Source organism: Bubalus kerabau, chromosome 3, assembly GCF_029407905.1.
Source record: "Bubalus kerabau isolate K-KA32 ecotype Philippines breed swamp buffalo chromosome 3, PCC_UOA_SB_1v2, whole genome shotgun sequence".
In the NCBI taxonomy this organism is placed as follows: domain Eukaryota; kingdom Metazoa; phylum Chordata; class Mammalia; order Artiodactyla; family Bovidae; genus Bubalus; species Bubalus kerabau.
In genome coordinates this window covers 4,438,851-4,455,917 of record NC_073626.1, presented here as the reverse complement: position 1 = coordinate 4,455,917, position 17,067 = coordinate 4,438,851, and the positions used below count along the sequence as shown (strand labels likewise).

The window sequence follows — 17,067 nt, the reverse complement described above, 5'->3', positions numbered from 1 at the left end:
CCTGGAAATTGAGCTTCCGCGGAAATTGAGCTTCTGCGGAAGCCGTGGGGTGTGGGGCGTTTTTGCTGTGGTCGGTCTCCGCGGATCCTGGGCTGGCCTTCCTTCCCGGAGCTCTCCGAGTGGGTTTGCCGCTTTGTCTCCTCCCGTGGAGGCACGTGTGTCAGCTCGGCCGGGGCCGCTGGCCCTGAGGGCTCACGCCGTGTGTGCCCCTACCTGTGTGAATGAAGACCTTGAGGCGCCTTTCGCCGGGCCTGCGGGCACGTCTGAGGGGACGTCGGACGGTCCGAGGGCCGGAACTCGGCGGCAGCGGCCGGGCGGACGTCACACAGGGGCGTTCCAGCGTGTCCGCACCTAGGCGGCCAGGCGTTGAAGAAAAAGGTTGAAAGCGTTTTACCCGCGGTAGAGCCCAGTGCGCAGGGAGGAAGCCCGACATTCTTATTTCGGATCCGAGACTCTATGGACCCTGGAAGTGAGCACACTTTTGCGACCTAAAAAGTTTGTTACGATATTGTGAGGTGGAAGTAGGATGAGTGCTTTTCAGAAGTTAAACTTTGACTGAAAATGAAACTTGAGGATTTTTGCCAATAACCCCAGTGACACCTCTTTTCATTCCTGTCCTAAAACAGCTTAGAAGTATCTCTGGAATATCTATCCAATCACTTGAATAAGTTTTTTTGTTATGAGTAGCAGAAGTCGGGTGAGGACAGAATGAAAGATGAAAAAAGTAAGCCTAAAAAAACAAAAAAAAGGCAAATTGGTAGATCATACCATAGGAACAGAGTTGTAAAAGTTATCATTGGAAGTTCTGGGTTCGCAGACAAAATTTTGAAGAAATAAGGGCCTAGTAGTTTTTTGTTCTTGGAGAGCAAAAGCATGCTTTAGTCCTCCTCCACCACGGCCCACACAGCATTTATATATTTGGAAGACAGCAGGAAAAGTGAGTATAAAGTCGGGTCTTTCACCAATCCCGACTAGGCTGCTTGGCTCACTGGCTTGTCATCAAATGATGACAGATTTGGAAAAAACCTCAATGAATTATTAATTTGATAGTTCAATAAAATAACCCAGGAAATTTATTAAATTGTTTTGATAGAAATATATCATTGGGGTGCAGAATTTAGTCAACATGTTCTCTAAACACTGGTTGCTTTACTGAAGGGGATATTGAAAAACCTTAAGTGGATTCTTTTTGTTGTGTTGCTGTTCAGTTGCTAAGTCATGTGTTTGCAACCCCATGGACTCTAGCCCACCAGGCTTCTCTGTCCCTGGGATTATCCAGGCAAGAATACTGGAGTGGGTTGCCATTTCCTTCTCCAGGATTCCTTTTGAGGTCTGTATAATATGTGAGTTCCGACACTAACACGCTTGAAACAATGGTGAAGACTAAGATAGCAAACAAATAATGTGCTGAATTGTGAGATAGAAATTTAAAGACATTGTAGGAATTTTAAAACTAGATGAATGGTAAATAGGAAAGTTTTAGGAAGAGAAGCACCTGCCAGAGCAGATTATTGAAGTTGTAAGACACGTGATCTGTTTGCAGGAGAGTAAGCCTGATCTGACTGGAGCAGAAGACTGGGTGGGTAATGTGGGTCCAGGCTACATGAGGCCTAGAAAGTCAAACAGAAGAATTGGATTCAGGGTAATGTGATTGGGCAAGTTTTCTACTCCCATACCCTGACAGACCTGAGGAGGTCATGAGAATGTGGACCAGGATGATGCCACAGTGAGGGAAAGAAAGCATGGGTTATGAAAAACATCTTTAAAGGAGAAAAGGACAGGACCTGGTAACTGACTAGCCCATGGGTGATTAGGTAGAAGGATGTCAAAGACGTCTGGTTTTCAAGCCCAAGTGTCTTAGAGGATAAGCATGGCGAAGGGAAGGGAAGAAAAACTGAAGTGTAATGTTGAGTTTCACTTGGTAATGAGGTGATAGAAAGTATCAAGTACATAGAAACAGTGTTTTGCAGACACCAACAGGTCTCTGATAATAGTAAGTATGTCTTTTGATAAACAGTTCTCTGATAATAGTAAGTATCTTTTGATTAAGTGAGAGATCCTTTCACCTTCTCAGTCCCAACACTTCTTTTTGTACAAATCAGTATTTACTACCATACAAAGGTAGTAAAGGCAAAGGAGAAATGGAGATATACCCATCTGAATGCAGAGTTCCAAAGAAGAGCAAGGAGAGAGAAGAAAGCCTTCTTAAGTGATCAATGCAAAGAAATAGAGGAAAACAATAGAATAGGAAAGACTAGAGATCTCTTCAAGAAAATTAGAGATACCAAGGGAAAATTTCAGGCAAACATGGGCATGATAAAGGACAGAAATGGTATGGACCTAACAGAACCAGAAAATAGAGGACGTGGCAAGAATACACAGAAGAACTGTACAAAAAAAGATCTTAATGACCCAGATAACCACCATGGTGTGATACTCACCTAAAGCCAGACATCCTGGAATTTGAAGTCAAGTGGACTTGGGCAAGCATCACTACAAACAAAGCTACTGGAGGTGATGGAATTCCAGCTGAGCTGTTTAAAATCATAAAAGATGATGCTGTGAAAGTGCAGTGAATATGCCAGCAAATTTGGAAAACTCAGCAGTGGCCACAGGACTGGAAAAGGTCAGTTTTCATTCCAGTCCCGAAGAAAGGCAGTGCTAAAGAATGTTAAAATTACTGCACAGTCATACTTGTCTCACATGCTAGCAAAGTAATGCTCATAATTTTCCAAGCTGGGGTTCAATAAACTGAGAACTTTCAGATGTTCAAGCTGGATTTAGAAAAGGCAGAGGAACCAGAGGTCAGATTGCCAACATCAGTTGGGTCATAGAAAAAGCAAGAACATTAAAAAAAGATCTGCTTGACTATGCTAAAACCTTTGTGTGCATCACAACAAGCTGTGCAAAAGAGATGGGAATACCAGACCACCTGACCTGCCTCCTGAGAAACCTGTGTGCAGGTCAAAAAACAACAGTTAGAACCAGACATGGATCAGTGGACTGATTCTAAATTAGGAAAGGAGTACATCAAGGGTGTATATTGTCACCCTGCTTATTTAACTTATATGCAGAGTACATCATGCAAAATGCCAGGGTGGATGAAGCACAAGCTGGAATCAAGATTGCCGGGAGAAGTATCAATAGCCTCAGATACACAGATGACACAACGCTTATGGCAGAAAGTGAAGAAGAACTAAAGAGCCTCTTGATGAAAGTGAAAGAGGAGAGTGAAAAAGTTGGCTTAAAACTCAACATTCAGAAAACGAAGATCATGGCATCTGGTCCCATCACTTCATGGCAAACAGATGGGGAAACAATGGAAATAGTGTCAGACCTTATTTTCTTGGGCTCCAAAACCACTGCAGATGGTGACTGCCAGCTATGATATTGAAAGACGCTTCTTGGAAGAAAAGCTATGACAGATCTAGATGGCGTATTAAAAAGCAGAGACATTACTTTTGCTGACAAAGGTCCATCTAGTCAAAGCTATGATTTTTCCAGTAGTCATGCATGGGTGTGAGAGTTGGACCATAAAGATGGCTGAGCATTGAAGAATTGATGCTTTTGAACTGTGGTGTTAGAGAAGACTCTTGAGTCCCCTGGACTGCAAGGAGATCAAACCAGTCAATCCTAAAGGAAATCAGTCTTGAATATTCATTGGAAGGACTGATGCTGATGCTGAAGCTGAAGCTCGAATACTCTGGTCACCTGATGTGAAGAGCTGACTCACTGGAAGGGACCCTGTTGCTGGGCAAGATTGAAGGTGGGAGGAGAAGGGGATGACAGAGGGTGAGATTTTTGGATGGCATCACTGACTTGATGGACACGAGTTTGAGCAGGCTTTGGGAGATGGTGAACGACAGAGAAGCCTGGAATGCTGCAGTCCATGGGGTCACAAAGAATTGGACACACCTGAGCGACTAAACAACAGCAACCATATAAAGTTACTGTGACTTTGTACCGTACTCAGACTAGTTTTTTATTTTTCCAATAACTTTGACAAATGACATTTTAGATATTCCCCCCCTACACACACACACACACACACACACAAACACCCAAGCACAGGGCCACCAACTTAAGTATGGGGCTTCCCTCATAGCTCAGTGGTAAAGAATTCGCCTGCAGTGCAGGAGACACAGGAGATGTGGGTTCGATCTCTGGATTGGGAAGATCCCCTGGAGGAGGGCATAGCAACCCAGTCCAGTATTGTCAGGAAAATCCCATGGACAGAGAAGCCTGGTGGGCTACAAAACCATGGGGTCACAAAGAGCTGGACACCACTGACAGACCAAGGAGCAACAGCAGCAGCTTCAGTATAGCAGTTCTCTCTGGATGGGGAAGAGGAAGGAATTTAGATAGAAGGGAAGGGATATTTATTTGAAACACTTCTTTGCATGTTGTCTTTATTTGCTTCTGATTTTTAAAAATATTAAATCTGAATAACTTGTCATATTCAGAAACATAAATAGTATTCTAGAATCCCAGCTGCACTGCTCGCCAGTTGTGTCTCGGCAAGTGACTTAACATCTCTTATGTTTCCATTTCCTTATCTGTGAAAACAGGTAATGAGATTGTTGTGAAGTTAAACATGTTTATGTGTGTTTGCTACTACTATACACTGTGTGTTTTATTCTTTTGAAGCAATTTAAAATTAGAGTACAACAAAAGAATTTTGAAGATGCCTTAGAATTTGTTACAATGGTATTTGACAGAAATGAACTATAAGAAGCTTCTTTGTGGTAGTCGCTTGGTGACTTTTTCCTTCATGTAAAAAAGTTTTGTTGCAGCTGGTAGCACAAATAAACTTAATGAAAAAGGTTGAACTTATAATTCTTAAAAGACTCCAACAATTTATTTCGTAAGTGTGAATGTAACTTAATGCATAAATTTAATGCTAATTCTTATTTCCATCTTTCTTTTTCTAATAAGATGTCAACATTGGAAATTACTCACAGAATGTACTCACTCAGCCAATTGACACCAGCATTTCTTCCTTGAGACAATTTGAACCCCTTTGCCAATTTCATCAGACAGACTCGTTTAATAATGAAATAGCATTTCAAGATCTGACGGAAAGCTTATCTTACACAAAGGAGCCAGAATTGCAGCATTATGTATGTGATGATGTAGAAGACACCAATATACAGGAAGACTCATTTAAGGAAGAAAACCCGATGGGAACTAGCACTTTCACCCATACAGATCAATTTGCTCTTGAGTGTGTGAGACAGCATTCTAGAAGCCCACCTCTAATCCACTGCAGTGAAGAGACACTGAAATTCATGGAAATGCCACTGGCTAATAGTACTGCCATGGAATCTGCCCTCAATCCTAGTCAGTCTCAAGACTTTTTGTGTGAGGAAGAAGTACACAGTGATGTTGAACAACCATTTTATAAAGAAAATAACTTTAACTTGCTTGATCTGAGAGCTAATTATGAAACAGAGGAGGTAAGACTTTTAATGATTAGTCCATAGAGTATTAAAGGAAGTGTTTTTAAAAAATAAAAAATTACTGCTTATAACCTGAGGCTTTTGGAAGTAGTCCTAAATCATCAGTGTGAGGGACTTTGCTTCTCTGGGGGAACTGCCTTCTGAGATCTTCCTCAATTTAGAAACAGTCCTTTCTAATGAAGTAAAATCCATACTTGGAGATTAGCTCTACCACATGATAATTTCTTTGAGGGTCAGGGTGCTGTCTTCCTTATCCTTTTATGCACCCCAACATCTACATGATGCCTTGAGTATATCAATACTGAGCTTTTATGGCCTTTCCTGGTGGCTCAGACAATAAAGAATCTGCCTGCAATGCAGGAGACTGAGGTTCAATCCCTAGGTTGGGAAGATTCCCTGGAGCAGGGAATGGCTACCCACTCCAGTATTCTTGCCTGGAGAATCCCATGAACAGAGGAGCCTGGTGGGCTACCGTCTGTGAGGTAGCAAAGAGCTGGACACGACTGAGGGACTAACACATTCCCTTTCAAGTTTTTATACTTAGTGAATCATATTGATTGGAACTCAGAAGTTTACAGTAAGGAAAAGGTTGAGAAGAGGAAGAAATGCAGAGATATTAATTAAATTATTTGATAAGAAAAGCTCATGACTTTTCTATTATGTGGAATTTCTACTGATCAGCAAAAAAAATGTTTTTCTACCAAAGTGAAAACATGAATTTGTCTTTGAATTGTTAATTCTGGGTATGTAGTATCATAAGACGGAGAAGGCAATGGCACCCCACTCCAGTACTCTTGCCTGGAAAATCCCATGGATGGAGGAGCCTGGCAGGCTTGCAGTCCATGGGGTCGTTAGAGTCGGACATGACTGAGCGACTTCACATTCACTTTACACATTCATGCATTGGAGAAGGAAATGGCAACCCACTCCAGTGTTCTTGCCTGGAGAATCCCAGGGACGGGGAAGCCTGGTGGGCTGCTGTCTATGGGGTCGCACAGAGTCGGGCATGACTGAAGTGACATAGCAGCAGCAGTATCATAAAAGCACTGAAGATGCCAACAGTATAAAGTCTATATAGTCTCTCAATAAAAAAAAAAAAAGAATTGGTTTGGGCAAATAGATAACAATCCAAAGGTAGCATAAAGAATATCTTTTCATTGTGAGTTTAGTGAGAAAAGCTATGGCTGTTATATTTCATTTACAAGTAAAGTCAGGATTTTTTTGTTCATTTTATTTGAAAGCAGCATTTAAAAGACAAGTCTACTTACCTGTCTTAAGTTCTGGAAAATAACATTTTAAAAAGCTGCTGAATTAGGATTTCTTAAGATTGTAACTATTTCCATTGCATCTAGCCCTTCAGTCAGTCAGTAAATACTTTGAGGCATCTGTCATGTCTGAAGCCCTGTTCTATGTGTTGGTTATAGAATGGTTGACAAAACCAGAAACAAAAAGATGTGGGCTCTGTCCTCATGACAAGAACACTCTCATAGAGGAGACAGACATTAATCAAATAATCACATGAGTAAATATGAATTTTCAACTATGGTAAGTGCTGCAAATAAAAGTTACATATAAAGTGTATATGTTATAAAATTACATATAAACTTGCAGCTGTGGTAAGCACTATAAATAAAGTAAGATCGGAGTCTTCCTGTCCCTGGTCAGGGAGTTTGGGTAAGACTTCCCTGAAGTGTAGTGGTAACTGAGCTCAGCTCTGCAGGATGAATGGGGGTAGTTAGGTGGTGGGTGTAGGGGAGAATTCCACGCAGAAGTATTGATAGCAACTAATGTGAAAACCTTGTGGCTGCAGGGAGCATGGTCCCTTCCTTCATGGATCTGAAGGCAGCTTAGTGTTTCTGGGTTGGAAGGACGTTGTAGAGAATGGAAAGGTAGCGTGGGTTAGATATCAAGATCAGTATCGAATCTTACAGGCCTCAGTAAGGATGGTTGTCTTTATCCCAGAATGATGAAGAAGCACTATAATATAAGGGTCCAATATCCCTAAATTCTATTTGGAAAGTTATTCAGCCCATCCCTTTAGAGATCTTTTACTAGCATATTCTGTCATGTTCATTTTAGTGTTTCCTACAACTTCCCAGGGCTTCCCTGGTGGCTCAGATGGTAAAGTGTCTGCCTGCAGTGCCGGAGACCTGGGTTTGATGCCTGGGTCAGGAAGATCTCCTGGAGAAGGAAATGGCAACCCACTCCAGGATTCTTACCTGGAAAATTCCATGGACAGAGGAGCCTGGTAGGCTACAGTCCATAGGGTCTCAAAGAGTTGGACAAAACTGAGTGACTTCACCTTCACTTTCCTACAACATACTGTTGTTGTTGTTTTTTAACCCCCTTCTCCCAAATCTGTATTGTGAGCAGAAAGTCAGTCATGAGGTATGTTCATCAGATTTTCTGATGTTCACATTAGAAGTCATAGAATTGTGAGATAATAGTTTGATGAGGAATCAAAAGGTCTTTATTCAAAAGAGAGCTCACCATATATGATAAACCCACAGCAAACATTATCCTCAATGGTGACAAATTGAAAGCATTTCCCCTAAAGTCAGGAACAAGACAAAGGTGCCCACTCTCACCACTACTATTCAGCATAGTTGTGGAAGTTTTAGCCACAGCAATCAGAAGAGAAAGAAATAAAAGGAATCCAGATTGGAAAAGAAGAAGTAAAACTCTCATTGTTTACAGATGACATGATCCTCTACATAGAAAACCCTAAAGACTCCACCAGAAAAGTACTAGAGCTAATCAATGAATATAGTAAATTGCAGGATGTAAAATTAACACACAGAAATCCCTTCCATTCCTATACACTAACAATGAGAAAACAGAAATTAAGGAAACAATTCCATTCACCATTGCAACAAAAAGAATAAAATACTTAGGAATAAATATACCTAAAGAAAAAAAAAAGACCTATATATAGAAAACTAGAAAACACTGATGAAAGAAATCAAAGATGACACAAATAATAGAGAAATATACCATGTTCATGAATCCAAAGAATCAATATAGTGAAAATGAGTATACTACCCAAAGCAATCTATAGAGTCAATGTAATCCCTATCAAGCTACCAACAGTATTTTTCAGAGAACTAGAACAAATAATTTCACAATTTGTATGGAAATACAAAAAACCTCAAATAGCCAAAGCAATCTTGAGAAAGAAGAATGGAACTGGAGGAATCAGCCTGCCTGACTTCAGACTATACTGCAAAGCTACAGTCATCAAGACAGTATGGTACTGGCACAAAGACAGAAATATAGATCAATGGAACAAAATAGAAAGCCCAGAGATAAATCCACACACCTATGGACACCTTATCTTTGACAAAGGAGGCAAAAATATACAATGGAGAAAAGACAATCACTTTAACAAGTGGTGCTGGGAAAACTGGTCAACCACTTGTAAAAGAATGAAACCAGAACACTTTCAAACCATACACAAAAATAAATTCAAAATGGATGAAAGATCTAAATGTAAGAGCAGAAACTATAAAACTCCTAGAGGAAAACAGGCAAAACACTCTCTAACATAAATCACAGCAGGATCCTCTATGACCCACCTCCCAGAGTAATGGAAATAAAAGCAAAAATAAATGGGACCTAATTAAACTTAAAAGCTTTTGCACAACAAAGGAAACTATAGGCAAGGTGAAAAGACAGCCTTCAGAATGGGAGAAAATAATAACAAAGCAACTAACAATCTCAAAAATATACAAGCAACTCCTGCAGCTCAATTCCAGAAAAATAAACAACCCAATCAAAAAATGGGCCAAAGAACTAAACAGACATTTCTCCAAAGAAGACATACAGATGGCTAACAAACACATGAAAAGATGCTCAACATCACTCATTATCAGAGAAATGCAAATCAAAACCACAATGAGGTACCATCTCAAGCCAGTGAGGATGGCTGCTATCAAAAGTCTACAAACAATAAATGCTGGAGAGGGTGTGGAGAAAAAGGAACCCTCTTACGCTGTTGGTGGGAATGCAAACTAGTACAGCCACTATGAAGAACAGTGTGGAGATTCCTTAACAAACTGGAAATAGAACTGCCATACGACCCAGCAATCCCACTGCTGGGCACACACACCAAGGAAACCAGAATTGAAAGAGACACGTGTACCCCAATGTTCATTGCAGCACTGTTTACAATAGCCTGGACATGGGAGCAACCTAGATGTCCATCAGCAGATGAGTGGGTAAGAAAGCTGTAGTACATATACACAATGGAATATTACTCAGCTATTAAAAAGAATGCATTTGAATCAGTTGTAATGAGGTGGATGAAACTGGAGCCTATTATACAGAGTGAAGTAAGTCAGAAAGAAAAACACCAATATAGTATATTAAGGCATATATATGGAATTTAGAAAGATGGTAATGATGACCCTGTATGCGAGACAGCGAAAGAGACACAGATGTAAAGAACAGTCTTTTGGACTCTGTGGGAGAAGGCAAGGGTGGGATGATTTGAGAGGGTAGCGTTGAAATATGTGTATTTGTGAAGTGGATCGCTGGTCCAGGTTCGATGCATGAGACAGGGTGCTCAGGCCTGGTGCACTGGGATGACTGGGGGGTGGGATGGGGAGGGAGGTGGGGGGGATTCTGGATGGGAAACACATGTGCATCTGTGGCTGATTCATGTTGGTGTTTGACAAAAACCACTACAATATTGTAAAGTAGTTAGCCTCCAATTAAAATAAATAAATTTTAAAAAAAGTCTTGAGAGAGAAAAAAAAAAAAAAAAGAGGGCTCACAAGAGAGGGTTGTCGGCATCATGGTAGATTGAGATACTTTCTCTGTCTCTGCTTTTCAATCTACAATTAGTAAAACATCCACAGCTCAACAGATGTGGCTCTTCCCAACACACCAGGATGCTGGAGAATTCCACACATCCATACCTCTAAAGGAGGGTAGACTGGAGCACACAGAGGAGGCCGCACTGGGGGACTGGAGGTTGTGCCTGCGATTGTGGTCCCCCCAGGGTGGCAGCTGAGCCCACAGCCTCGAAGAACCCAGCAGCAGGAGGAGAGGCGGCACCCACAACCTCCTGGCCACTAGCCAACCGTGGGTGACCGGCAGCAGTGGAAGTGGGGCCTGCGACCATCTGTCCAGCGCCAGAGGCACCCATAACTGCCCCCCATCAATCCAGCCCCCAGTGGCAGCACCCGGGAATCTGATGACACCCAACTCCTCCCAGCTGTCCCCCTCCCTGCATGCAGTAGAGCCTGTGACTCAGGAGATTTTGGACCCGGCAGAAGTGCCCCAGAGCCTCAGGTGGTGACATCAACAGCAGCAGGGCACAGCCACCCTAGAGGTACAGGCAGCGACAGCAAGGGCGCCTATCAGAGCCATGAGGGTGGGTAGTGCCAACTGCCAAAGGTAACCAGAGCTAGCTCAGGGGAGAGAAACCAAAGACTTAAGCTATAGATGCCACCTCCTGGCAAACAAAAGAAAGGCCTCTAATTTCTAACCCTTTGAGTCATTAGAATCAAGAAAAATTAAAGCATCTTCACCTAAAGAAGGAGGAATTTTTGCTACTTCAGATTCAGTGTGCCGAGGAACAATTAAGGCACCAAGGGCTAGCCACAGTAACACTACCACAAAAAGAAAACGGCAGTTCTCCAGAAACTAGACTTAACATCCATGGAATACTGAGATCTAGCTGACAGTGCATTCAAAATAGCTGTCATAAAGAAACTGAAGGAGCTATGAGAAAGCTCAGAAAGCGAATTCAATGAGCTAAGGAATCAAGTTTATTAACAGAAGGAACATTTTACCAAAATGTTGAAACTCCAAAAAAAGAACCAAACAAATTCTGGAGCTGAAGGACTCAATAATTAACAAGATGAAGAAGGGATTAAAAAGCCTTGGAAATAGAGCAGACTATTTAGAAGAGAGGATTAACAAGCTTAGGGATAGAAACCGAATAGAAGTGATGCAGGTAGAAGAGGAAAGAGAATCTTTAAAAGTGAGGAAATTATGTGAGAGCTGCACAACTCTTTTAGGAAGGACAATGGTAGGGTAATGGGAAATCCCAGAGGGAGAGACGAGAGAGAGAGAAGGAGAAGGGAGCAGAGAGTTTACTTAAATAATAGCTAAGGGACTTCCCTGGTGGTCCAGTGGTTAAGACTTCACCCTTCCAGTGCAGGGGGCATGGGTTCGGTCCCTGGGCAGGGTACTAAGATCGCACATGTCACAGTTCAGTTCAGTCGCTCAGTCGTGTCTGACTCTTTGCAACCCCATGAATCGCAGCACTCCAGGCCTCCCTGTCCATCACCAATTCCCACATGTCACAAGGGATGGCCAAAAGATAAATAGAAATAAGGATTACTAAAACCAAGAGCATATCAGGGATGTAAAAAGATTAAGGTTTTTTTTTTTAATAGCTAATCTAAAAAAATAGCAAACCTAAGAACTGTATATACAAATCTATGAAGCTAAGAAATCATTGCTAGTAGATCGTCTCTAAGACATGTGGTATTAAAACTATCAGAAGTCAATGACAAAGAGGTGTTAAATACAATGTGATACTCTGGACTGGATATTGGAACAGAAAAAGGACCTTAATGGGAAAACTAGTAAAATCTGAAGTTTAGTTAATAGCAGTGCATTTATACTGTTTTAGCAAACATGCCATGGTATATAAGACATTAACATTAAGGGACCCTGGGTGAGAGGTATAGAGAACTCTTTATGCTTATAACTTTTTCATAAATCTAAAATTATTCCAGAATAAAAGCTTTATTAAAAATAAAATATTTTAAAAAGGGAAAAAAGGATGGTTATCTATAAAGGAACCCCCATTAGGCTATCAGCAGATTTTTCAGCTGTAACTATAGGCCAGGAAGGAATGGAATAAAATTCTCAAAATAGTGAAAGATAAAAACTGTCAGTCAAAAATACTTTATCCAAAAAAGTTATCATTCATATATGAAGGAGAAATAAAGACTCTCAGACAGACAAAAGCTGAAGGAGTTCATTACATTAGACCTGGCTTACAAGAGATGTTGAAATGAGCTCTTAGGCCCAAAATAAAAATGCAGAATACACAAAACTTTGAGTAAGGTGATAAATAGTCAGAAAATTGCAACTTTATGTCAGAGTAGATTATTAACACTGTATTATACCATAAATGTCAAGGGAAAAAAGAGCAGAAAAAGTAACTATAACTACTTCAAATTGGTAATAAATTTACAACATTAAAGGATAATTTGAGACAGCAAAGACAAAAGAGGAAGAGGAAAAGGACAGTACCTGTATAGGCATATGAAGATCAGATGCTGTCAGCAGAGAAAAAGGACTGTTTTATCTATAAGATGTTTTATACAAACCTCATGATAACCACAAAATAAAGATCTAGAGCAAAGATGTGAAACATAAAGAGAAACATCATAGAAAACTACCAAACCAGAACAGCAGACAGAAACACAAGAAAAATAAACAGTGGAGATACAGAGCAATCAGAAAATAAAAGATAAAACCAAGTTCTCATCTGTCAAGAATCATCCTAAATGTACATGGATTTAATTAATCAATCAAAAGGCAGAGTGGTTGGGGCTTCCCTGGTGGTGCACTGGTTGAAAATTCACCTGCCAATGCAATGGACGCGGTTTCAATCCCTGCTCCAGGAAGATCCCACATGCCTCAGAGCAACTAAGCCCATGTACCACAACTGTGGAGCAGGTGCTTTAGAGCCCATGGACCTCAGTAAGAGAAGCCACTGCGATGAGAAGCACAGCTCAACAGAGAGAAACTAGAGAAAGCTTGCACGGAGCAAATAAGACTCAGCACACTCAAAAATAAATAAGCGTGAGTGAAAGTCGCTCAGGTCGTGTCCGACTCTATGACCTCATGGACTATACAGTCCATGGAAATCTCCAGGCCATAATACTGGAGTGGGTAGCCTTTCCGTCCTCCAGGGGATCTTCCCAACCCAGGGATCGAACCCAGGTCTCCCACATCACAGGCGGATTCTGTACCAGCTGAGCCACCAGGGAAGCCCAAGAAGACTGGAGTGGGTAGCCTCTCCCTTCTCCAGAGGATCTTCCCCACCCAGGAATCCAACCAGGGTCTCCTGCATTGCAGGCAGATTCTTTACCAACTGAGCTATGAGAGAAGTCCTCATACCTCATACCTCATACCTCAACAAAGAGTAGCCCCTGCTCTCCAAAACTAAAGAAATCTTGCGTGCAGCAAATAAGACTCAGCACAGTCAAAAATAAATAAATAAATCTTAAAAAAGAAAAAGTGGTTGGATGGATTAAAAAGCAAGACTTCCCCGCCCCCAAAAGAGATATATTAAAAACAAGATCCAGCTGTTTACTCCCTCAAGTAAACTCACTTCAGCTTTAAAGATAAACGTAGACTCAAAATGAAAGAATGGAAGATGATGTCCAAAGCAAATGGTAGCTAAAAGAAATTGAATGTAGCTATATTCATATCTGACAAAATAGACTCCAAACTCCAAACCAAAGAAGGTAACAAGAGACAAAGATGGACATATAAAAACAATAAATTTATAATAGGCAGTATAATTAGTGAATTGGCCTTAGCAATATCTTTGGGTATATATCCTCAGGCAAAGAAAACAAAAGCAAAAATAAATGGGACCTCATCAAACTAAAAAGTTTTTGCACAGTGAAGGAAACTATCTACAAAATACAAAGACAACCTTCCAACTGGGAAAAGATGTTTACAAACCACATAACCAATAAGGGGTTAGTATCCAAAATATATGTAGAATTCATACAACTCAATAACAACAGCAAAAAAATCTAATTAAAAAATTAGCAGAGGAGCTGAATAGACCTTTTTCCAAAGAAGACATACTGGTGGCCAACAGGCACATGAAAAGATGTTCAACATTGCTGATTGTTGCTGCTGCTGCTGTTAAGTTGCTTCAGTCGTATCCGACTCTGTGCTACCCCATAGATGGCAGCCCACCAGGCTCCCCCGTCCCTGGGATTCTCCAGGCAAGAACACTGGAGTGGGTTGCCATTTCCTTCTCCAATGCATGAAAGTGAAAGGTGAAAGTGAAGTCGTGTCTGACTCTTCCGAAACCCCATGGACTGCAGCCCACCAGGCTCCTCCGTCCATGGGATTTTCCAGGCAAGAGTACTGGAGTGGGGTAAGGTGGGGTGCCATTGCCTTCTCTAACCTAAGTGCTTATCAATGGATAAATGGATAAAGAAGATATTTCATATATTTAAAATAGAATACTACTCAGTCATAAAGATGAAATTTTGCCATTTGTTGCAACATGGATGGGTGGATCATGGGGGTCTCATGCTAAGTAAAATAAGTCAGATGGGGAAAAACAAATATGATTTCATTCATATATGGGATACAAAAAAACCCAAACAAAAACCAAAAAAATAAATGAACAAAATAAGTGAAATGAGTAAAATGGATCAACTGTATGGTGATAAATGGAAACTAAATGTTTGGTGGTGAGTATGCTGTAGTGTAAACAGAAGTAGAAATGTAATGTACACATGAGGCTTACATAATGTTAAAAACCAACATTACCTCAAAAATAATTTTTTTTAAATGTCTTTGCAGATTTAGGGTAATGAATAACTTGGTTTTAATTCATTTGAAGTCAAAGGAAATATCATGTATGTATCCAGAAAAGTTTGTGTCATAGAAGATGGTGAGAGTATCAACATTTAATTTGTTTTTGTAAAAGTATAATACAGGTACCATACCTGCTGTGCTGCTAAGTGCAGTACATGACATTCAGCAATTAATACTTAAGTATTTTTGTTAATTAGATATTAGTGTTGGACGTACACGTCCTCCCTATTATTTCAGAGCTGAGAAAACCAAATTTAGGGATCCAGAGTTCAAGGGCAGCTCTCTTTGACCTCAAAGCTCATGATATTTCTACTCTTTCAGACTTATTTTATTTACTGTAATTTACAGATTGCAGGTTCTTCCAAAGGAGTACAGAATTCTATGGATATTCCTGAGATGTCAGTCAGGCACCAAAAGGAAGTCCCAGAAAAAGGCAAGTGGAGTCCACAGATGGTCTCAACTTGGGCTCCTACAGGCATTTGTTGGAGTGATGGTCAACAGGAGGCCTGCTTGATACCTGACGCAGAGCAGAGCTTGGAAAGCTTACAACCTCTGGAAGAGGACATGGCTTTAAATGAAGTCCTACGGAAATTAAAACTTGCTAACAAAGAACAGGAAACTCAGATCCAAGACCTAGAGCATCATAACACGTATTTAGAGAAGAAGGTTGAAGAACTACAGATGAATACGACTAAACAGCACGTGTTTGTGGACATCATCAATAAGCTAAAGGAGAAGGTTGAAGACTTAATTGAAGAAAAGTACAGAATAAAGCTAGAGAAGAATGATACAGAGAAGACACTGCAGAGTTTGCATGAGATTTTAGTTACCACTCAAAACCACCTTCAGGAATGCAGGAGTGAAAAGGAAACCTTACAGTTAGAGTTTAAGAAACTCAAGGGCAATTATGCTAGTCTACAGGAAAGGTACATGACTCAGTGCATGGAGATGGACAGCGCCTTGAGCAAGAAAGAAGAAGAAATAGAAAGACTGCAGCAACTCAAAGGAGAACTGGAAAAGGCCACCAGTGCCGCTCTGGACTTATTGAAAAGGGAGAGAGAGACCAGAGAGCAAGAGGTCCTGTCTTTATGGGAGGAATTTCAGAAACGTGAAAGGAAACACCTGGATGAAAGAGAGAATCTGAAATCTAAACTCGAGAAATTGGTAGCTCAGGTTCAGAAGGTGCAATTCCTATCCGACAGTGAAAAGGCTAAGAATGCAGAACTCCAGCGGCAGATCGACGAGGTAAAAAATGAAAACACAAAACGTCAGCAGCAGGTTGCAAGGAGTGAGGAGCAAAATTGTGTCCCTAAATGTGAGATAGCTCGACTCAAGGAGATCTCAGAGGATGTAACAGAGTCAGATGTGGCCAAGGTATTATCACAAATTCAGAATCTCTAAGGCAGAATTTCAGGAGTTTCTAATAGTCTGCTGAGGCGTATTTGGGCATGGCCCATACCCTAATTTGTTGGCGAAGAGAATTAACAACCAAAAAGAGAGAAATGGTGGAGAAGGTGCCACAGGTTTGGACGAGTTTCTTTGGGTCTCAGATACTCACATTAAAGAACAGCCATTCCTGGCCTCTTGCGATTATATTGGTAGAGTTGCAAATGAATGTGGGAATTTTGTGGGTACCTAGGAGCCTGGTGTGGAGAAGGCAATGGCACCCCACTCCAGTACTCTTGCCTGGAAAATCCCATGGACGGAGGAGCCTGAAGGGCTGCAGTCCATGGGGTCGCTGAGGGTTAGACACGACTGAGTGACTTCCCTTTCACTTTTCACTTTCATGCATTGGAGAAGGAAATGGCAACCCACTCCAGTCCTCTTGCCTGGAGAATCCTAGGGACGGGGGAGCCTGGTGGGCTGCCGTCTATGGGGTCGCACAGAGTCGGACACGACTGAAGCAACTGAGCAGCAGCAGGAGCCTGGTGAGCTGAAGTCCATAGTGTCGCAAAAAGTCGGACACGACTGAAGCGACTTAGCACACATGCAGGCACACTTTTCCTCAAGA

At 41.2% G+C, this 17,067-nt stretch overlaps 1 protein-coding gene across 1 annotated transcript in view; it reads left to right on the top strand.

Moving 5' to 3' along the window:
* The first annotated feature begins 82 nt into the window (after positions 1 to 82).
* CAGE1 (cancer antigen 1) overlaps positions 83 to 17,067 on the top strand; it is a 36,678-nt gene continuing 19,693 nt past the window's right edge. Inside the window, exons 1-3 of the mRNA XM_055570535.1 lie at positions 83 to 469; positions 4,936 to 5,456; positions 15,405 to 16,430. Of these exons, the coding sequence (XP_055426510.1) occupies positions 457 to 469; positions 4,936 to 5,456; positions 15,405 to 16,430 (1,560 nt within the window). The 5' untranslated portion in view covers positions 83 to 456. The remainder of the gene's footprint in view (positions 470 to 4,935; positions 5,457 to 15,404; positions 16,431 to 17,067) is intronic.